The sequence below is a fragment of the Dermochelys coriacea genome, chromosome 3 (genome assembly GCF_009764565.3).
Source record: "Dermochelys coriacea isolate rDerCor1 chromosome 3, rDerCor1.pri.v4, whole genome shotgun sequence".
Lineage (NCBI taxonomy): Eukaryota > Metazoa > Chordata > Testudines > Dermochelyidae > Dermochelys > Dermochelys coriacea.
The window spans coordinates 137,583,738-137,606,507 of record NC_050070.1 but is presented as its reverse complement, the minus strand read 5'-3'; the positions used below and the strand labels follow the sequence as shown (position 1 = coordinate 137,606,507).

Here is a 22,770-nt window from a genome sequence, read left to right as displayed (position 1 = left end):
TACTACCCCAATGGAAGAGTGCTAGTGGTATGTCAGTGATAGGAAATTTGAAGAAAAATGCTCATTCAAAGAGGATGGATGACTGGGCACTAACCTGGGACATGGGAGACCTGGGTTCAATTCTCTACTCTGCCACAGACTTCCTTGGGTGACCTTGGGCAAATCATTTAATCTCTCAGTTCCCCATCTGTAAAATGGGGTCTACCTCACTGGCATGTTGTGAAAATAATGCTAAAGACAGTGAAGGACTCATCTAGATGGTAATGGGGGCCATTGAAGTGCTTAATCTAGATAGGTAGATAGCCCTAGCGCTCCTGTGAGCAAGCGGAGTGCAGACGGGATGCACTACAAGAGGATACATGTGCTCTCCTGAATAGATGTCCCAAGACCAGGGGAACTTGTTCCACCCTCCTACTCTACAGATTTGTGCAGAAACCTCTATCTAGGATCAAATTCACCCCAGTTAACTAAATGGGTAAAGTGAAATCAATGGGAAATCAGCAGACTGATCTGTTTCTAAGGTATAGCCCCGCAGTTCAGACTGCAGGGGGCCTGAATTGCGGTGTGCACTAGTCTGCGGCACTGTAACTCCTCTGTGTGGACTCTATGGGCACAAACTAAAAGGTACCTAGTTTGCATTAACTTAGTGCTGTTTAAATAGGACTACATTATCATGAACTAGGTACCTTTTAGTCTGTGCCTACATTGTCCACACAGGGGAGTTACTGCACAGCACACCAGTGTTCACTGCAATTCACACTCCTATAGCCCAAACTGTGTGTAGACAAAGCCTGAATCTCAATGCCAGACTACCAATCATAAATTAAATTTCCTTCTCTCTACTTGTCTACTCATGGAAATCTATTCCATAGAAGTGCATCTCTAATCTGTCACTATTTATGCACTGTGCATCTTTCACTTACATTGTGCAAAAACTGGCATGAATTCTTTTTCTACTTAAATGATGTCAAACCTTCATTTTCCATTGGCATAACTCCATCTTGCTGGAAAGGCATGCTGAGCTGAGCTCACTTTTTATGACATTTCTGGGGTTATGTATGCAGGGCTGAACATTCAAGCCTTGTGTTCAGCCTCAGAAAATGCTTGGGGTGGGATAAGGGGGAGAAAGGACATTCCTTTCATATGCTCATGGACATTTCAGAAGCCATTGTGCACATGTTCCACTGCCGGTAGGATTTACATGGCAGCGCCGGTGCCTGGTTTGATTTGCTCCTTTAAAAGCAGACGACAGTGAACCTTGAACGACTTGGACTAAATTGGGGTTTGAGATTCACAGTGTTTTGTGAATTAAGGAGGAAGGAGTTTACATTGAATGGAAATTGGAAGTTCTTCATCCCAGCTGGCCAGCCCTCCCTCCCTCTCACCAATAGTTGATTCCCTCTAGTCAAGTCCGAGAACTCTCTACTGGTGTCTTCAATGAGGGCCTGATGTCTCCTCCCTCTCCCATTGCCTCCCAAATGAATCTTTCCTGGGTTCTATGACTGCTAAATAAGGCCCATACACCTCTCTAATCTCCAAAGTAATTATGGAAAGGAGAGAAAAGAGCCAAACTCGGTCAGGTATGGCATATGGCTCTGTAAAGCAAGCAGAGCCCTGAAGAAATAGTGCAATACTGTAGCTAGCAAATCCTCAGAGGTTCCCTCACAGTCAACACTAGGAAGTGAAGCCCCATAATGTTCTTTGTGGTTACTAGAGAAATCTTGAATTGGAACACTAACACCATGTGGAAACTGAAGCTAGCCATGAGTGTGGTGGCTTGCTTGTTTAGTGGAATACATTGGCATAAGCACAAGGAATCCGAACTTCCATGAGCTACACTAGTTGCCTGTGGGGTTTTGAGTAGAGTGTAAAGTATTGATTTTCATGTATAAAACAGTAAATAACTCAGGAATGTGGTTCACAATCTTTTCCATACTGGGCCCTTCCCCACTCCCCAGAGCCTCCCCCTCACCTGGGATTCCTCTCACATTTAGCAAGATGGAAGGTGCAGGGGAGTCATGACCTCCTGACATCTGGCTGTGACCCCCAGCTTAGCTTTGGACTTATCGACCACAGACACCACTTCTCTCCCCTTGCCTTACTTCACAGATGAGAACAGCAGAGCCACTTGAACCAAAGTCTCATTGGTGTAGATGAGAAGTGGATGCTGGTTCTCTGTGAGGGACCCATAGCTTTGGAGTTCACTCCTCCCCACATGTTCTTGGTATAGCCTGAATTGGATGGCCTGCAGGGCACATGAAAGAGCTTTTTTTTTTCTCAGATTTTGAAAAAGGAGCGGGGGGATTGTGAGGGAGGAGAACTGATGGGGAGAGAGGCAGTTTTCATTTTTATTTTGCCTGGTTTGCTGATTGGGGATTACATGATTTAGAAGTGATGTTGAATTATGGTGAAGTTAATATTTGTATTTTTATTTTATGGAAAGGACATCTATATTTATTTATTTATATATTGTGACGGGGCAAGGCTAGATGGCTATAGAAAAGTAGTGGGAGATAGAAGATATATTAGCTCCAGGCTAAACAAATCCCTGGTACCAGGTTAAGTGAAATGGAAGCTGCTCCAGGTCAATTAAGACACCTGGGGCCAATTAAGAACTTTCCAGAAGGCAGGGAGAAGGCTATGTTGATTGGGACACCTGAAGCCAATCTGGGGCTGGCTGAAACTAGTTAAAAGCCTCCCAGTCAGTCAAGGGGGTGTGCATGTCAGGAGCTGTGGGAAGAAGTTGCGTGGTTGGAGAGGCTGAGTAGTACACACCATATCAGGCACAAGGAAGGAGGCCCTGAGGTAAGGGTGAAGTGGAGCTTGAGGAAGTGAGGGCTGCTGTGTGGGGAAGTAGCCCAGGGAATTGTACATGTCCTGTTTCTAAAAGGTCAGCTACCATAGCTGATACTATTAGGGTCCCTGGGCTGGAGCCCGGAGTAGAGGGTGGGCCCGGGCTCCCCCCCCACCTTTGCCCCCTGTTTAATCACTGAGATTGGGAGACAACAGAGACTGTACAAGGAAGGAAAACTTCTCCTCACCTCCCTCGCTGGCTTCTGATGAAAATGGCTCAGTAGACTGTGACCCTTGTCTCTAGAGAAAGAAGGGTTACGTGGAGGGTCACAGTGAGCCTCTGAGGCTAGCGAAATCCGCCAGGAAACATGGGACCCACGGAGGCAAGGACAGAGCTTGGTCACAATATTTAAAAGTATAAACTAGGGGGTAATTAGCTCTGAAGCTTAGTGTAGCACCATCAGAGAGAAAGGTTTACTTCTACTGTTACCCTCTGAGAACTAGGAGTGGACAGGCTATTTCCTTGTCTGCAAACATGATACTGCCAAGGTTTTTTTGAGGGAGTGGCCAGCTGGTGTCCCAGGAAGATGGGGCCACCAGGTTCAGTAGGCAGCTGGAGTCATACAGAGTTGTAAGTAAGATGTTCCAGAGTATGATGGAAGGTTCCAGAGAATAAGAAAATTGTAGGTTTGAATTAATCTATCTGAAAGGATTGGTTTGTGGCCACCTGCTGCACACAAATATGCAGAATATAGATCATCTCCACAGAGCAAAAATTGCTGTTTTCTCACTGCTTTATCTGCGGAGCCAGGAGTCAGTTTGTGTTCCTCACTTCATCTCTAACTCTCAGACTCTGGATAATGATATATTAATTAATTATTATATTACTACTACTACTGGTGATAGTAATATTACAAATCTTAAAGATGATATGATTCTAAGTAAGTTATCATATGGGTAGGCTGAAAGCCTTTTGTCTCAAACCTATATCTCAGGAGTGACTAGATGAAGTTTGAAAGGACTACCCCACAGATACGATGTTAAATCAATGTCTACAACGCTAAGATTTATTATAGCCATTGTACTGACACCTTCCAAAAAACATAATTAATGTCCTTCAGAAAAAGACCATGCACTCTAAGAAAAGGATATTTTTGGAAACTATACATTTGTTTTTAATTTTTTCAATGCAAATTTCATCAGTTAAAATATTTAGTAAAAACATAAGTAGGTACTATACCAAACTCTAGAATGTACTGATGGGCTTCATCCACGTATCTTATCAGCTGCTGAAGGAAACTGTAAGCGAATCGTTTCTCAATGGAAGGTGTGTCTAACTCCAGGTCCTTTAATCCTCTGAAATAAGAAATAATTTCCCACCCACTGAAGGCTGACTCAATGCAGTCTTAATTCACTAAATAACCCACAGCCACCTACTCTGGTACTTCTCAACTGTCTGATAGGATAAGGAACATTTCTTATTTGGAGCCAAATTTTCTTCTGTCACACAAATTTGTCGTCTTTATACCTTTACTTATACTTTAGCCAGTTACACAAAAATACAGATTCCTCAAATAAGGCTTATGGAAAAAGGGTTTTGCTGAAGATATTGCTCCCACATTTTAAGCTTCTTTCTCAGTTAAATATTACTGTCTTACAATGTTTCCTAAGCTTTGACCCCTCCAAGATGAGTAATTTTGAAGCTACCAAAATATTCATATTCACAGAAAAAACATTCAGTAGTAACAGTGCATTAAAACTCAAGTTTTATTTAATCTTATTGAATTTTTGCCAAAATGGCACTAAATTTTTTTCAGCAGTTCATTTTTAAGTTAAAATCATAGGCTAAAATATTCATAACTGGATGTCTGAGGTTAGACACCCACATGCATATTTATATCTTGGATGGTTTAGACACAACAAATCCTGCATGTACGCAGAGAGTTAGACTAGATGACTCTTGTGGTCCCTTCTAACCCTATGATTCAGATAGCTAAATAACACCCTTAATTTTCAGAGGGAGTTAAGTGAATAAGACATCTGAAGATCAGGGCCTCTTATTGAATTGTGATTCCCAATCTGGGGCATCCAATTCTGAATTGTTTTACCTTTGACAATCCTAGACAGTATATGACTACTTCCCAATGATTAACTACAATATAGCAGTAAATTTTATCTAAAGTACCATATATTCAACTACAATGGAGTTTGAATTTTAAATGCCTCTCCCCATCTCAATGGAGAGAAGTTTGGTTGGATCAGCAGGAAATGGCTAACTCCTAGAAAAGAAAAGGGAGAGCTCATGCCGACATACTGGAGCTAAGCTTCTTCATGCCTCAAAATGCACGTGGGAATGTGCCTCAAGACAGGCGTGAGATTTTTCTGCCTCTCATCCAGGGGAGATGAGGGGAGGTGACTGGCTCTCTCAGCCAACCCCACCTCTATTTAAAGCCTTCTTGGGCCTCCAGAGACTGCTATTTCTGCAGAACAAACAGCAGCTGAGCTGAGCAAAATGGAGCAATGTCTGGAATGACAAACTGCAGGAGAGCTCACAGATGTAGCAGCTAGGGACAATTCTGACTTCCACATGCCCCCAGGAGAAGAGGAGGCAGGGCACCCCCCACTCCACGAGTTAGGGACTGGGCAGCAGCAGTGGCAGCTGGAGCAGAGGCCAGCCCTGAGGCAAGAGGTAGAAAAGCAGCAGCTGTGGATGAGTGGAGACAACCTGGTGGAAGCAGGAGGTCAATTCACAGGCTACCTCTAAGCCACAGAGGGATCTAGCCAGGCTTTCCTAGAGGCAAATAGAGTCCTGGCCAGCTGAGATGGGCAGAAACAATTCCTTGGTACTGGGGGAGGGAGGGAATTGTAGGCTTGAGGCCTGTTTTCCCCTCGCCCCCTGGATAAGACAGTCTCTCAGCATCCCCAGGGCAGTGGAAGGGGCTGGGAGTCCTTCCCTAAGTGTGGAATATAGAGTAGAAAGCAGGTGATGGAGCAGGGGAACCCATTGGAGCTGACAGTACTCCAGATACAGGGGAGCTTTCTGAGGAGCACTGAATAACTGATGTAGAATACCTCCCAGAATTCCCCAGTTTATAGAGATTAGAATTTTGCCTGGGCTCTGTGAGCTAGGTTGGGGAAAGTTTCTGTTTCCCCATCCTGCCCTTACCATGTACTCACGTAAGGGCCAAGCAGAATCGTTCCCTCATTATCTTAAAAAAACCCTTAAGCTTAACACTCCTTTAGATCCTTTTATATTAAACAAGATATTAAAGAGGGTTAATTATCTGCTGAGAAGCAAATTCTGTATTGGATGTGAATTTACCTGGAGACAACATATCCATTGATCTGTAGAAACTTGAAAATATCCTGTGCTTTCTCTCGGTCTTTGGCTTTTTCTTTGGCTGTCAGCGTGTCATAGGGAACCAGCAGAGGATGGTTGCCTCCTCCTACTACAAAATGTCAAGAAAATGACAAAGTAGTTAGAAAACATGCGGTTAGATGGCACGTCCTTGTTTGTAACAAGCCTGTGATAACATGCAGTGCTTTGTAGGTCACTCTAACAACTAGTAAAATACATGATAGGTTCCTCTTCACTCTAAAGTACCAATAATATACTTTTCTATTTCACTAAGCACATTGTTTTCCCACACGGAGGATCTGAATATACATCTGAAGTATATTTATAGACCTGACTACATACTATTTGTAACTTAGTCAAATGTTCCCAAGACCTGCAAACCTCATGGTAGAAAGAAGCATCAACATCCTTGATAAAAAAAAAATTCTAGTAGGGAAAAAGCACTTAAAGTTACAATTATGACTTGACATTATGCCAGTGATTACGCTTCAACGCACATCACCACTCCCTCACTGCTAAAACTTGTGTCTGGTTAGATTTTACATTTTTGCTTTTTTCTCCTCTTTCTACTCCCTGTCCAAAAGAAAATGTCCAGCACGACAAGCTGTAGTTATCTTTAAGAGCTCACTATAGTATAATTAGTATATAAATAGTATAATTCAAAAACACTGCTGCTAAATACTGTGTGTCATTGGCAGAAACTTCAAGGGGAACCAAAATTTGCCCCTTTGAGAAGCAGAATTCTTTGCTTTTTATAAATACAGTGGTAATAACAAAGGGCTCACATTTTTAGCAAAATAAAAGTGTATCAAGATAAATATCAAATTGTGATGTGGATCTATTTCATAGTAATAAAAAGTCATTACTACATGGAAAAATGTGCAAAACATGATATTCAGGGATAATTCAGACAACTGATCACTCTGACCAGCTTTTTGTGGTGGAGAGAGAAAAAAAGATAATTAAGGAAATAAAATTTAAAATTTTCCAGAAAAATACGGCTTTTTAATTTCTCACTGGTTGCAAATAGTCAATTTTTCATGAGGATAAATCCATAAGATAATTATTACAACTACCAGTGTGCATATTTACATAAAAACATTATCTTTGAGTTTTTCTTCGGACTTAAGAATTCATTGGCTCTCAATACTTATTTCTCACCCGAAGTCACTATTTTCTAACAGCCCACAATTAATTGCTGGGTAAATTACTATGACATCACAAAAAATGATAACTTCAGGTAAGTATTTTGTTATCACAGCAAGTCTCTAATAAAAATATAACAGCAAGGAAGCAAATCCAATTCAGAAAACACTACACATAAGAAGAGATGCTTTTAAAAAAGAGATTCTTTAGAATTTTTCAGGAGGTTTGAGTAAGGTCTTTAAAATGCATGAAAAATGAAACCCTGGCAGTCAAATGTATGTTTTCCTCCATTAAAACAAATGGGTGCAGATACTAAATTAATGTCAGGTATCTTTGGTTTTCGTGTCATGTTTCACACATGCTGCTGAGTTCTCAATGCTATGCCTTTAGACAGACATGAAAAACACATACAAAATAAATAGACATCCAAATCCAATGTAAATCATAAGAAAGCAAAACAACCAACTGAGTTTTTCATTAGTAAGAAGAGCTTGTGCATTTGAGGGAGATATGCATACGTGAAAATTGTTTAATAAAATATAAAAGTGTATTGTCTTTGACGAAAAAGTGTTAACATTCATTATACAGCTGAGTGCATGAATATCAGTTACAGATATTGGGTGAAATCCTGGCACCATTGAAGTCAATGGCAAAACTCCCATTGACTTCAACAGAGCAGGGTTCAACCTTTATATCTAAGGCCCCAATCTTATAAACCCTTAGCCATGTGAGTGGTTCTTATTCACATGAGTATCTCCAGAGAAACAAATGGGACACCTCATGTGAATAATGGTTACGCATATTTATAGGAGTTTTATTTATATGTTGCTACTTTTATTTTTACTTTCTTACCATTTACAGAGTTAATTTCTAAAATGGATGTTTTGTAATTTATTATTTGTTTCTTAATTGTTTGTAGACTTCATACAAACTTTTTACTTAAGTTTCACATTTAAATTGCTCATTTATACTAAAAAAAATAGCTTCATTACCATCCTTATTGCAAAAACAACTCAAACACAAAATTAATAAGAAAATACACCATACCAAATTTACATCCAGCACTATCTTTCTATATATTGAACTGCCACAAGTCAGGAAAAATGAAAGTCTTTGACCAAGTTCCATCAAGGTTTGCAGTTTGAAGTCAATGGGACTTGTGCTTCTAAGTCAGGTGCTTTTGAAAAGCTCACCCTTAGGTACCTAAATATAAGCTTAGAAGCCTAATTTTAGACTCCTGGGGGCAGATCCTCACCAAGTATAAACTGTACTGTACCATGTACTGAAGCACAGGTTCTTTCCTTTATTTTTGAAAATTTTGAAATGTCTAAAAAAAAGTTCACAAAAACTTAACATACTGAAAGTATTGATAACTTTTCACAATAACACTGAAGCAATTTTGTTTAGAAGTGGCCAAGGTTTTGTGTCACTAAGACAAAAACTTTTGATGAAAATTCAGTTTTGGTCCCTGTTGCTGCAACACTTATGAACATACTTAAAGTTTGGCAACATACGCAGTTGCACTGTAGTGAGTGGGACTACTCATGTGAGTAAATTTTGTACTAGCCTAAGTGGTTGCAGCGTCAGCGCCTTCACTTTCAACATTTGTTTCCTATAGCAGTTTTGTAATATTCAAGGTAGGGAAATTTTTTAAAAAATTTCCAGCATTTATGATTTAGTTAACTATGAATTTATATCTACAGTTGCAATAGCACACATTTGAATTAGGTTTATAAAGTCTCTACCTAATTTAAATTATTTTTCCAATCAATGATTTAAATTGCTCTACCTTGAATGAGATGCTATATATTCTGTATGCAATGCATGGAGAATCTCACTGGATAAAATGATCTACAAAATTAGCATTTTAAAGTCTCCCAGAAAACTACAGCTTTCTGGAATCTTGCATTTTCCCTCTGAAATAGCAACCCACATAAATATGCCCACACATCAAAGACTCATATTTCATAATTAAAGACAGTGAAAAGATCCACATGTACAAGGAGAGAACTCTATAAAGAATATTATTGTACTGAATGTACCTGACCATTAGGTGGCAGCAGAGGATCATAATTTGAAAGATCCTTCTGCAAAAAGAACTTAAACAAAACCATACAAGATAATATAACCCTATGTATATACATGACCTGTATCAGACAGCTAAATTATTAGTCTGCCATTTTCATCTGTGGGAAAACAGATATATTCACTATATCACAAAACCGCAAATATATTGGACAATCGTAACCATTTTTCACCTGCCAAACCAATCCACACTTCTTACCAAGTAGCACACACCCTCTCTATCATTCATCATAACTCCCTGCAAAGTTTTCAATAAAAACGCACCCCTCTTTATGCTGCCTTCCTTGCCTGTAAATCCCCTTAGTTAATGAGTGCACAGCAGCAACACCTCTGCCTTTTCAGGTGTCAAATACACCTCCCCATTCCAAATGTCTAATCATCCTGCAACATTCTTCAGAAGTCCAAATCCCCTCCCCCCAAACTGGCTACTTAGGTTAGATAAATTTTATTTTAAAAAAAATCACAAAAACTGAAATGAGGGGATATGTAATGTAAGATATGGAAATTCACTTTTATTTATCCAACACAAGGTCATCCAGATAAGGCCTTACTGCTCAGTAATACTAAGGCTTCATTTACACATTCACTGACAATGGTTTCAAAATTCTGCCTTCAGTCATACCCATGCAACACCATTTGAGTCAGTAGGATTGCGTATAATTAACACAGTGCAGTCAGCTGATATCTGTAGAGCTCTAGTTTAAATACATGAATAGTGGTGTCAAGCCACCATTAAAACACTAGCTACCACAGTATCGTAAATAGAAACTGAGATAAAAAGGAAAAAAACAATTTCCATATTTGCTCTTTGCCTTGACATCTTTTGATGAGGGAAAAAAAACCTGAATTCCAGTCAGTGAAATGTACAATGCCATCACTATTTTTTTCCATGTAGCAATTAAAAGATTATAACATCTACAGAATAAAATGTTAGCATTAAGGCAGAAAAAATAAAATAAATAAAAACCTTAACTTTAACACAGAAGAAAACATAGCAGGTAACAACTATCGTGTATAGTAATATTTACCATCTGGACCAGAAGAGATTAAACAGAGTACACTATTTTCCTTGTAAAGCCAAGGAACTAATCTAGATTTAATCATGTCTGTCAATTTAATCTGTAATGAATATAATTCTTGATTAATACATTGCTGGATAACTTGGCAATATGTATAATAGTATGAATGAAGTCTAATTCCTGTGACCAATAGTCTGGTATCACAAGGGAAATAAAAGAAACCAAATGCAACACAACCATAAGATGTTTACAAGTCTTAGTTAAACAAGCTCTTGCCCTCTCTTTTTCCTTATTGAATTAGTCTAATTCTCTGGGGTATGGACTGTCTCATTCTGTATTTCTGTGAAGTGTCTAACACTCTGCCGGATGTTCAAAAATAATAATGATCATGATAATAAAGTAATTTGAAAATTGTGAACAATTGTTTTGTCTCTGTCTGATTTTTCGGGTCAAGTTAAATAAATGGTTTTATTTCTTTTTTAATTTGACCTTTTTTAATACTGCATCATAAACACATAACCTAAGTTGAGTCACTCTGAACTTAAAATACCTCAAAACCCCAAAAAACAAACAAGCAAAAAACCAGAGATGATTACCTTTTGCTTCCAGTTCCATTTTCTTTTTCTTTGCCCATATGTTATGGTAGTTTTCAGCCATCATTTCAGCCATTGCCTTAAGAAAATGGAGAAGTTAATGATTTATGTTATAAATCTCAAAGAAAGGTAATTTTACAGTTTATATTTAATATCAAGATTTTGCAATGGTATTGTAATGTAGGTAATATATAAAATTACATTTAAATGTTCAATTGCAAACTATCATTTTTTATTGATAAGTCAAGCTGACAAACCTGGAACTCAACAGCTAAACCCAATACAGTTGTTTATTCTGCACTGAATTTCTCCCTCAACCTTGCACAAAAGCTAAAGAAATCAGTTTTATATGAAGTACTACATCAGGCGGGGGGATGGAATCCATCCCCAGGCTGCAGGTAGGCACAGAGAAGCTCTCTCGCTATGTTCCTGCTGCTCCAGTACTTAGTCTGTAGTGTGTCAGCGATGACTTTGCACCCCTTACATGAGTGTTTGTATTCACTGGATCCAGGTAATTGTGGATCTGCTGCCACAATCACAATTTCACTTCTCATTCCTGTTAGGAGACTGGAGAGCTCCCATACGGGCTGTACCCTTAGACGCTCCTGTATCCCTGGGGTGAGGCAAATTTGTCCCTCTTGTTTTAATGTTCATCTCATTACCATTTTAGTATGTCTTGATTAATGTTAGGTTTCAGAGTAGCAGCCGTGTTAGTCTGTATTCGCAAAAAAGAAAAGGAGTACTTGTGGCACCTTAGAGACTAACAAATTTATTTGAGCATAAGCTTTCGTGAGCTACAGCTCACTTCATTGGATGCATGCTGTAGCTCACGAAAGCTTATGCTCAAATAAATTTGTTAGTCTCTAAGGTGCCACAAGTACTCCTTTTCTTTTTTGCGAATACAGACTAACACGGGAGAGGGAGAAAGGGAGAAACCTTTGAACAGAGAGGAAGTTTTGTCTGCCAGCATCTAGTACTCCTTGCCCAGCAGGGAGTGAGACTGCTTACTTTAATGGCTGTATTGTAGCTTCAGAGCATTCATTTAGATTCTATTGTGGTTTTCAGTAAATAGTTAAAACCTACACAGGTCTCTCAAACTTAACTGAATTGCTCTAGGGGAAAGAGCAGTTTGTAACATTCCTTTTGGGCTATGGTATGTAGACCTGGTGCACAGTTCCTATTGCCTTCAATGCAATGTTTCATTGCCCAGAATATATGAAAACCAGTCCACTCATTTAGGGGACTATCTATGGATTTAAATGCAAATTTTGGCCATAACTTGTCTGCATACTAAGACAATCTCTAGGAAAAGATGGGTATAGTAGAGTACCTTCACAGGACAAAAAACATTTATGTATTTAATTTAACAATTCCAAAAATCCAAACACCCACTTTTTACTACTGTCAAAGCAGTTGCCTTTCCAAAAGCCACCAACTTAAGTCAAAGTTGGAATATGTAGGCTAAGCTCTTAAGATACATTAAAACCTCAAGTTACATCAAAATGAATCACACCTCATATTTACCCCTTATCTCTCACAAATGCATTGCTCATCCGCTTGAAAATTACTAGAGAAATTGTAACCTGACATAATGATGCAACTGAAATTTTAGTTAAATTTGTTTAGTTGTGGTGATATTACTGATTGCAGAACAAAAGTAGGCTTCTAACTGAAAGCTAGCTTCAAAATAACTTGTTAGTCTCTAAGGTGCCACAAGTACTCCTTTTCTTTTTACGAATACAGACTAACACAGCTGCTACTCTGAAACCTGGTGAAACCAGTTACTCTCGATCATAAGGACAGTCAGTATTGACTTCTAACTTACTGGAGGGCTATAAACAAAGGAAAGGAGTACTTGTGGTACCTTAGAGACTAACAAATTTATTTGAGCATAAGCTTTCATGAGCTACAGCTCACTTTATAGTTGCATCCGATGAAGTGAGCTGTAGCTCATGAAAGCTTATGCTCAAATAAATTTGTTAGTCTCTAAGGTGCCACAAGTACTCCTTTTCTTTTTGCGAATACAGACTAACACGGCTGCTACTCTGAAACCTGTAAACAAAGGGAAATTATCAGTGACAAATGGCAGATAGTGTGATGTAAAATCATGAGTATGGGAGTGGTGGTCACAAAGTCCTTGAATTCTAAATTCAGTTCTAGTTCTTATGCCAGTTTGCAGTTTGGCCATAGGTAAATCACTTAGCTTCTTTGCTTTAAGTTTCCCAATATGTAATACTGTGATAAATGCTTATCTACATCCCAGCAGTATTGTGAAGGTTAACTAATGTTTGTATGGCTTTTTGAATATGCGAAGTCCTGTATAAGTGATAAGCATAGTTATAATAATGGAGTAAGTCCCCAGTGGAATGCTGCAGGAACTAGTGTGACTCAATTTTGTTCACCATCTTTAGTACGTATTCGGAAGTTTAATGACTTACTAGTTAAAATATAGCAATGATAATTGGGAGAAATTGCAAACTCCAGGGAAAGATACACAGAAATCTACAGTGGTTAGAAATAGAGACTGGAAGCAACAAAATAATATTTAACCTGAGAAAATTCAGCCTGAGAGATTGGGGAAAAAGAAGCTAAAACACAAATATTCAAAGTGACAAAGATATTGAACTTGGAAAGCAGAAATACCAAGAGACAGCTAGGATTGCTAGTAGACCTGAAACTAGATCTATTAGAACACTGCAATACAATAGTTTATCCACTAAGTGATATTTTAGGATTGCATACGCAAAAAAACGGAAAGACTAGGTAATAGTGCCACTCCATACAACTCTGTATAATGCATTCAGTTCTAGCATCTCAATGCCAGAAATATACAGGAAATTCAGAGAATAGTAATAAACATCATGAATAAGCCAAAGGGATAACTAAAATACAAACGAAAACCTAATTATGTGTAGACTGACCATATAACAGCCAAAGGAGAGATGATAATCATCTACAAGTGCTGTGCACCTGACCTGTGTTCAGTAAACTCCAGAACAGGAGAGAAAATGCTTAGAGGCATGACAGGGGATATTAATTAGAAGTAATGGCATGTAATTAAAGGGGAAAATCAGAAAAAATGAAATGGCAACAAATCATATATTTTAAGACCAATAAATACTCCACTGTCAATACTTGTTATGAAATTTACATAAATTTCTGCATCCCTGTTGTATCAAAGATACATAAGAGGCTTAAGTTAGGCACAGAGAAAGAGAGAAGCTTGAGATCGTGGATGTGGTAAGTACCACCACTTCTCTTATCCATTTCTACAGTGTATCAAAACTTTCATTTTGTTATTAGAATTGCTGGGCAAAGAGAGTCTTGAATTTCATTTCACAATGGAAAAAACTAGAACACCTTGTTCTTGGTCAGCGACTTCAGGTAATCAACTTGGTGACTAATCTGGATATGATACTTGCAGGAAGTTATTTCTAAGGGAACTGTGTGTGGTGGCCATCCTGATTTATCAGATGATAAACAATATTGACTTGGTAGTTCTTAATAGTAGTGGAAGCATTGATATAGGTCTGTAAATCATTACCACAGCTGATAATATTTCTGGAAAAATAAATACTTTTAAAACATCACTGTCCATTTATTTATCACTTGAAAAGTTATTTTATTTTTACTGGCTACTGATTATAAATCTGCTGAAAGATTAAAATTTAAAATCATGCCCCTAGTTAATTTCTCTTTTTCCTTCTTCATAAATACAAGGTGGTTTTTCATAAGGCTGACTCATGACCTGGCATTTATTTATTTTAGAAAGAAGAGTAGTGAGCATTTATTTTGAAAATCATCATACCATGAGCTTTGCTAATAGCTACACAAAAAAATAAAAGACTGATCCTGCAAGCCCTTGTGTGCAGAAATCCCATTAAAATCATCAGATTCTCTGCACACAAAGCTTCCAGGGTCAATTGTCCCCTATGTAAAATGTTAAGTTTTCAGCCTTAACGGTGCCTTTTGAACTAACTAAAACTATAGGACACTGAACTTTTGTTTTACATAAATTCACAAAAGAAAATTTAAGTAAAAAAAATATACATATGCATTAACTACAATAAGACTTACATGCAGATCTCTGGAGAGGGTAACATTACTCATGTCGATAGCTCGAGGGGTGTAACCATGGGCAGCATCTACAGACACCTGAATGACAGATGTGCAAAAAAGCAATGAAGTATTACAAATACTAGGTCCTAATAGATTCATGTCACCTAGATATTTGAGGCAATCAAACAGCTAAAGAAAAAGCAAACTTGAGGTAGAAAGGAGCACTGACATATCCATTGGCGGAAAAACAGAGAGCATTACATTAGAGTTACATGAGTTTTCTTTTTTTGCCTGACAGCAATAATACTAAAAATGGAACAGATTAACTGGAACAAGGGGTAGATTTAAGAATGCAGATTAGTCAGATAACTGGCAATGTTTGCATTGTAACTATTTCCAGAGAAAGGTCACAATCATGTAAAAATCTCTCCCCTTTGTCATAGGATGTCCTGGAGGACATCTTCAAAATACAACGGCTGGTGCAGGAGGTGTGGCTAGGTTGTCCTATGTCTTGGCAATCCCTGGCAACCATATAAGCTCCTCTGAGCCTCTGCTAGTCAGTGTAAATTACAGCAGCCTTTAGGGTACGCTAATATACCCCAAGAACTAGCCTGGCACTCAGTGGCCAGTATTGAGGGGGGAGACAAAAGAACACATTTATATCACAACCCTTCACGTAAGCTGTGCCAAGCACTTATAAAGCTGCCAAGGAGCCTAGCCTGTATGCAGAAATTGGTATTGAAGAAGCTATACTGAATTGAAGCTATATTGCCTTTTCTATAACCTTTTGTATTGACAAAATACTGAATCCATAGTAACATTTCACAATGACAAAGGCTAAATGCTTAAGCAGTATGTTTAAACAGAACTGAGTTCTCTCTGATTACCCAAGCATGACTTTAGAAATGGAGTTCAAAATCTGGATGAATTCAACAATGTGTCAAAAGGCCATGATATTTTCTCTCAAACTTGTGTTCTAGGACAGCATTTTTGATTCTGAAAAGACCATTGCCTCGGTGTAAAATTAGGGCAATGTGAGTGTAAAATGCTACCACATCTCTTGTGGTGATGTAAATGACTATTCATAGGGTAGGGCAACACAGCGTAAGGCTCCTACTTTCTGCCACATGCTTTTCTATTTAATCAGGCAAAATTAATACATCAGAGAAAGGCAAAAGTATGAAAATAGTTTGTATTTTACTAATATATCCAAGTCAATGTCATCTAGCAGTGTTGTAGGCCACGTCTTTTTTTTAAGTGAGTAAAACCGAGTAAAATCATCGATACTGGTCTTTCTTTTAAAATTATTTTTAATTTTAGTTTTGGCTGTCCCCGAGTCTCTTCTATGGCACATTTAGAGGATGCCCCCTCCCACATTCCCTACATCATCAGAAAGAAGGAGCACCTGGGACATACTGACAGCTTAAAGACAAAAGACTGCTTCTTAAAATGGCAGCTTCAGCAACCTAAGATGCCCCTGAAAATATTTCAGCAGCACGGGAAACTAGGGAAAATACCTCTTCTGCCACAAGAGGCAGACAGTTTCATGGGGAAAAATCAAAGCTAAAGTGTTGTCACAAAGTACACAGAATAAAAAGTTAATGTATATTTCAGATTTATGTATAAACAGATGTGTTTACAGTTGCAGTCAATTTAGTTGTTAGTTGCACCACTGAGAGATAACAATATTTCCAGAAAGAGGCATGATTTTTAAATTTACAAATTCTATTTAAAGTTTAGCCCACTGGTACAACAAAACAAAGTTACAGCTTAAATTTGCCATTTGTGTGGGATAACTTGAAGGACAAAAGGAAGCTGGTTAACTGAGGCAGGTTCCCTCATTTGACCGTGACCATTTATCTATTCTCTTTTCTTTCCCATCATCTACATACTGTTATTTGACAATGGCATTATTACCAGTAGGCAGATTTCCCCATATTCCTCACTGATTTTTAAAAGATGTGCTTTATGAAGTGTGACAAAGTTCCTGCTCTACATTGGTGGGCCTTGCGCTTATTGGCGGATTTGCTCGCCTTGGAGCTTCACAGCAGCCCTCAGCTTGGCCATTTTTCTAAATTCACAGTCCAGGTCGACTCCTCCTGTGTCTGACCAGGAGTTGGGAGGATTTGGGGGGAACCCAGGCCCGCCCTCTACTCCTGGTTCCAGCCCAGGGCCCTGTGGAATGCAGCTGTCTAGGGTCCTGGAACAGCTGTGCGACAGCTACAACTCCCTGGGCTACTGCCCCATGGCCTCCTCCCAGCACCTTCTTTATCCTCACCATAGGACCTTCCTCCCAGTGTCTGATAACGCTTGTACACCTCAGTCCTCCAACAGTCCGCGATCTCACTCTCAGCTCGTCTTGCTCCCAGCTCCTCACACGCACACCACAAACTGAAGTGAGCTCCTTTTTAAAACCTAGGTGCCCTGATTAGCCTGCCTTAATTGATTCTAGGAGCTTCTTGATTGGCTGCAGGTGTTCTAATCAGCCTGTCTTAATTGTCTCCAGAAGGTTCCTGATTGTTCTGGAACCTTCCCTATTACCTTACTCAGGGAAAAGAGACCTGCTTAGCCTGGGGCTAATATATCTGCCTTCTATTACTCTCCTATAGCCATCTGGCCCGACCCTGTCACAGAAGTTAGATAACTTTGCCTCATGACAGCACTGGCTCAGATAATCAAACATGAGAGTTAAAAAAAAAAAGACAGCCATTTATGTGATTGGGTCTAAAATATCATCAGTCTTCATAATGACACATCTTCTGAAAATATTTATATTTATGAACTGGAGAGTCAATGGACCCCTATGAAAAATGCCTCCTGTTTATCTTTAAGAATATTTTTCAGGGCAGTTTACTTAGAATTATACACACAACTCCTATGAACAACAGACTGTAAACATATTCCTTCATTTCTCTCTGATACAAAATAATGTTTTTTCTAATTACAACAGTTCAAACAGCGCTGTACATAAGAATGGCCACACTGGGTCAGACCAATAATCAATCTAGCCCAGTATCTTCTGACAATGGACAGTGCCAGATACTTCAGAGGGAATGAACAGAACCAAGCAATTATCGAGTGACCCATCCCCTGTCATCCAGTCGCAGCTTTTAGCAGTCAGAGGACACCCAGAGCATGAGGTTGCATCCCTGACCATCTTAGCTAATAACCATTGATGGACCTATCCTCCATGAACTTACCTAATTGTTTTTTTAGCACAGTTATTCTTCTGGCAACATGTTCCACAGGTTAACTCTGCATTGTATGAAGAAGTACTTCCTTATGTTTGTTTTAAACCTGCTATTATTTTCATTGGGTGACCCCTTGGTTCTTGTATTATGTGAAAGAGGAATTAACATTTCCCTCTTCACTTTCTTCACACCAGTCATTATTTTATAGACCTCCTCATATCCCCCCCTTCGTCATCTCTTTTTGAAGATGAACAATCCCAGTCTTTTTAATCTCTCCTCATATGAAAGCTGCTTCATGCCACTCATAATCTTTGTTGCCCTTCTCTGAACTTTTCCAATTCTAATATAGCTGTTTTGTGATAAGTATTCAGAGTGTGGGCGTACCATGGATTTATATAGTGGCATTATATTTTCTATCTGATTATCTATTCCTTTCCTAACATTCCTAACATTTTTACCTTTTTTGATTGTTGCTGCACACTGAGAAGATGTTTTGAGAGAACTATCCACAGTGACTTCAAGATCTCTTTCTTGAGTGGTAACAGCACATGAAGACCCTATCATTTTGTATGTGTAGCTGTGATTATGTTTTCCAGTGTGCCTTACTTTGCATTACATTATCATCATAAATACTATCATAACTGACTCTAAACGAAGTGAAAAATTTCAAAAATTGCATAAATTTTTCAATCTCAATTTTAAAAAAGATGTTTAATACCAAATTATGTGGGAACTACTCAATTGGGAGATCTAACCAACTGGACATTTTCAGCTTGTTAATTCAGTCTCTTTGAGATGTATTTTTTGTTTACACAGTTTTTTTTATTCCTTTTTCTTTTTTTAAAACCACAAGCATTTTTTCACCCTGGAACAATTTTGTAAGCGTGGTAACAGATTTTGCTTAGATTTTAATGTTTGGGCTATGGCCAAAAAGGGAACATTACAACTGAAATGGAGAGTTTTCATGAAGTTTTGAGCATGTGAAACAAGAGGTTAATAGACATGTGAACTTTACCTTCAAGTGAGTGCTACAATAAAGACACAGGGGGGAAGCTAAAGAACATCTCAAGCAGATTTTGACACTTGCATTTTAAATACACCATTCTGGTAAAAAGACAGAGACAGGCAAAATATCAGTATATAGTCTTTAATAAAATGGCTTGAAGCCTGTCACAGTACTCACCTGACTCGTCTGAGATATGCGACGTGTCCGATTATAAAGGGCCATAGTATCTCCTTCCCTTGTCCTTTCAATCCGCCATCCCCAAGCTAGCATGGTTTTCAAAGATTCTTTGATTGGCCACCGATAAATTTCTTTTTCCTAGGGTAAGTACACATGGGAGTGACTGACTATCTTGATAATTATATAACTGAATGGAATAAAATCTAATGCACTATTACTAGCCGTCTGCCCTGTTGTGTAGCACTGCAAATTTACATCCATTGAGACAAATTGCAAACAGCCTGCTGTGGGACAGAAACAGCAAAGAAGCAGTCTGTGCATGGGTAAGAAGCCCAATTAAGAGAAACAGTAAGGGTAAGTATTTATTCCCCAACCTCTTATGCAAACCAAATCATATGGACATGTGATATATGAACTTTTTCAGTATCATGGATGAGTAAGGCAATGTTTTAGTCACAGGTATTTTTAGTAAAAGTCACGGACAGGTCATGGGCAGTAAACAAAAATTCATGGCCCATGACCCGTGCATGACTTTTACTATATACCCCTGACTAAAACTTGGGGGTGTCATGGGTGCTGGATGAGGGTGGCCTGGGTGCTCGGGGTGGGATGGGGGTGGGCGGCAGCTCACAGCCCGGGACCTCTGCTTGGTGCTGGAGGGGGGATTGGTGGGGCCAACAACCTGGCTACGTGCTCTCCCCACCTCCACCCCCCGCACCAGCAGAGTTTGGGTGTGGGAGTGGGCAGGGGGTTGGGGACAGGGTGAGGCAGGCTCTGGGCAGTGCTTACCCAAGGGGCTCCCCAGAAGCAGCAACATCCCCCTTGCTCAGCTCCTAGGTGGAGGCATGTCCAGGCAGCTCTGCGCGCTGCCTCCGCCTTCAGGCACCGCCCCCGCAGCTGCCATTGGCCAGGAACTGCCTCCACAGCAGCCGATGCAGGGGCTGCCTGAGCTACCGCTAAGCCAGGTGCTCCGGCCACAGCAGAAGTGATGGAAAGTCATGGAATCCGTGACTTCTGTGACAAACTCAAAGCCTTATGGATGAGTTATGCAGAACAGGTTTGGCCCTGACGTAGCCTGAAAAACCAGAGGGCTGATGGTGATAATGACAGTGCATTGTGCTAGCATGCTCTGATATGAATACAGAGCTGACAAGAATTATTAATTATCATAAGTACCAAGCTGCTTTTTCTATTCCTTGAAACAAACACCAAACCAAACAAGACAAAGGCTATGTTTTCACTGATTGAAAAGGCATATTTTATTGTGGGATAATGAAAACACGTTTGCTATCACATTGTAAAAACATAGTGGAGACAAGGCACTTTAGTTTTAACACAAGGTAAACTCAGTGAGGCCAACCATGATTGGGGGCTATGGTGCTGAACTCACCTAGCTACCTCGTAATAAAAACCACAAGTGTTTTGTCTCCATTTAGGATTGTACAGTGAGGTAACAACCACATTAGTTACCTTGCTGTGTAAAACAAAAAAACAAACAAACAAAAAACATCTTTGTGTCAGTGAAGACAGCCAAAATGCCAAATTTCACAGCCAGATGCCTCTTACCAAAGATAGAGAAACAAATGTTTAGAAACATCTGTGTAATGAAGAATGAACACATTCCTCACCTTTTCTGATAATAATTTATATTGTTTCATTAATGGCTGCACCTTGGAAGACTCAGAATATGTTTCACCATATATCCATCCATTTGTAAACTGAAAAAAGTGAAGGAAGAAAGGAAAAAGCAGCAAGAAGATGAAGAAAGAATAATCAGAAATCTTATATTTATTTACTTATGAAAAAGAATTGGAGTAATGCATCTGTAAGACTATTTTCTTATTCAAGTCTAAATCTTTTGCTCCCTTCCCCACCACTCCCTCAAAACCTAACTTCCTGCCCTCCCCCGCTGCATGCGCGTGCGCACACACACACATACACGCGCGCACACACACACACACACACACACACACACGAATCAGTTAGGTCCAATGTCATTTTTACTTCTGAATGTCCAGGCTTTTGTTGTTTTATCACAACATTTATGTTATCTTAAAGTAAATACACTTGAATATACTTTCTTATTTACTATTCTGCTAGGGTGTCTGTATGAATAGGGACAACACTCTTTGAGGCAGAGACAGCAGATTTTAACACCAAGCCTGTGGTTTTTACAGAGATATAAAATGTCTCTTGAAAAAATAGAACTTAAAGTGTGAAGTAACAAAACTATTTAAAAATCTACCAATTACATTTTTCTCAACACACACACACACACACACACAAAATGCTGGTATGTTCAAGTTCTGACCAGATGAGTGCAGCTATAGAACTCTTGAAAAAAAGAACTCTAAGATAAAAATGATGATACAGTCTTGGCCAGACATCACTGATGTAATGCTACCACAACCCCAAAAACTTGAGTAAAAACTTAAGTAAAATCCTCAGAAAATATAGGTAGATCCATAATATTCTGAATGCACTTTGATAAGAAAATAATATAATGTTACCTTTTCCATTGACCATTTATCATGAGAATGTTCTGCATATTTGTTAATGAAATATTCTAGCTTTTCAGGAATTGTAATACTGAAAAAGAAAAAAACAAATTTCAATACATTATATATGTTATAATTTGAAAGGGTTCTTTTAAAGAAAATTTCTGAAAAATTATAGAGCACTATATACTGCCAATTAGAGAGTACTCTTGTGCTACATTCCCCATACAGAAAAGGAGGACTTGAGGCACCTTAGAGACTATCAAATTTATTTGAGCATAAGCTTTCGTGAGCTACAGCTCACTTTATCAGTTGCATCCGATGAAGAGAGCTGTAGCTCATGAAAGCTTATGCTCAAATAAATTTGTTAGTCTCTAAGGTGTCACAAGTACTCCTTTTCTTTTTGCGAATACAGACTAACACGGCTGCTACTCTGATTCCCCATCCACATTCTGATAAAAAACCCACTGAAATCAGTGAAAAGTCTCCTATAGGCTGGAGACATATCAGTTGGAAGAGACAGATGAGGAGAAAGACCTGGGTGTATTGGTTGATCACAGGATGACTATGAGCCACCAATGTGATGAGGCCATGAAAAAGGCTAATGCAATCCTAGGATGCACCAAGTATTACCAGTAGATATAGAAAAATGTTAGTACCATTATACAAAGCACTGATAAGACCTCATCTGGAATACTGTGTGCAATTCTGATGTCCCATGTTTAAGAAAAATAAATTCAAACTGAAACAGGTGCAGAGAAGGGCTACTAGGATGATCCAAGGAATGGAAAACCTATCTTAAGAGAGGAAACTCAAAGAGTTTGGCCTGCTTAGCCTAACCAACA

The 22,770-nt window shown here is 39.0% G+C and overlaps 1 protein-coding gene across 2 annotated transcripts in view; it reads right to left on the bottom strand.

Moving 5' to 3' along the window:
* The window catches only part of RYR2 (ryanodine receptor 2), a 735,866-nt gene that overhangs the window by 191,586 nt on the left and 521,510 nt on the right, over nt 1-22,770 (bottom strand). For both annotated transcript variants that reach the window (XM_043511417.1, XM_038395332.2), the window contains 7 exons: nt 21,938-22,016; nt 21,056-21,145; nt 19,428-19,565; nt 15,072-15,149; nt 10,998-11,073; nt 6,116-6,242; nt 4,034-4,149 (listed from right to left, as the gene is read on the bottom strand). In XM_043511417.1, coding sequence (XP_043367352.1) covers nt 4,034-4,149; nt 6,116-6,242; nt 10,998-11,073; nt 15,072-15,149; nt 19,428-19,565; nt 21,056-21,145; nt 21,938-22,016 — 704 coding nt within the window. The remainder of the gene's footprint in view (nt 1-4,033; nt 4,150-6,115; nt 6,243-10,997; nt 11,074-15,071; nt 15,150-19,427; nt 19,566-21,055; nt 21,146-21,937; nt 22,017-22,770) is intronic.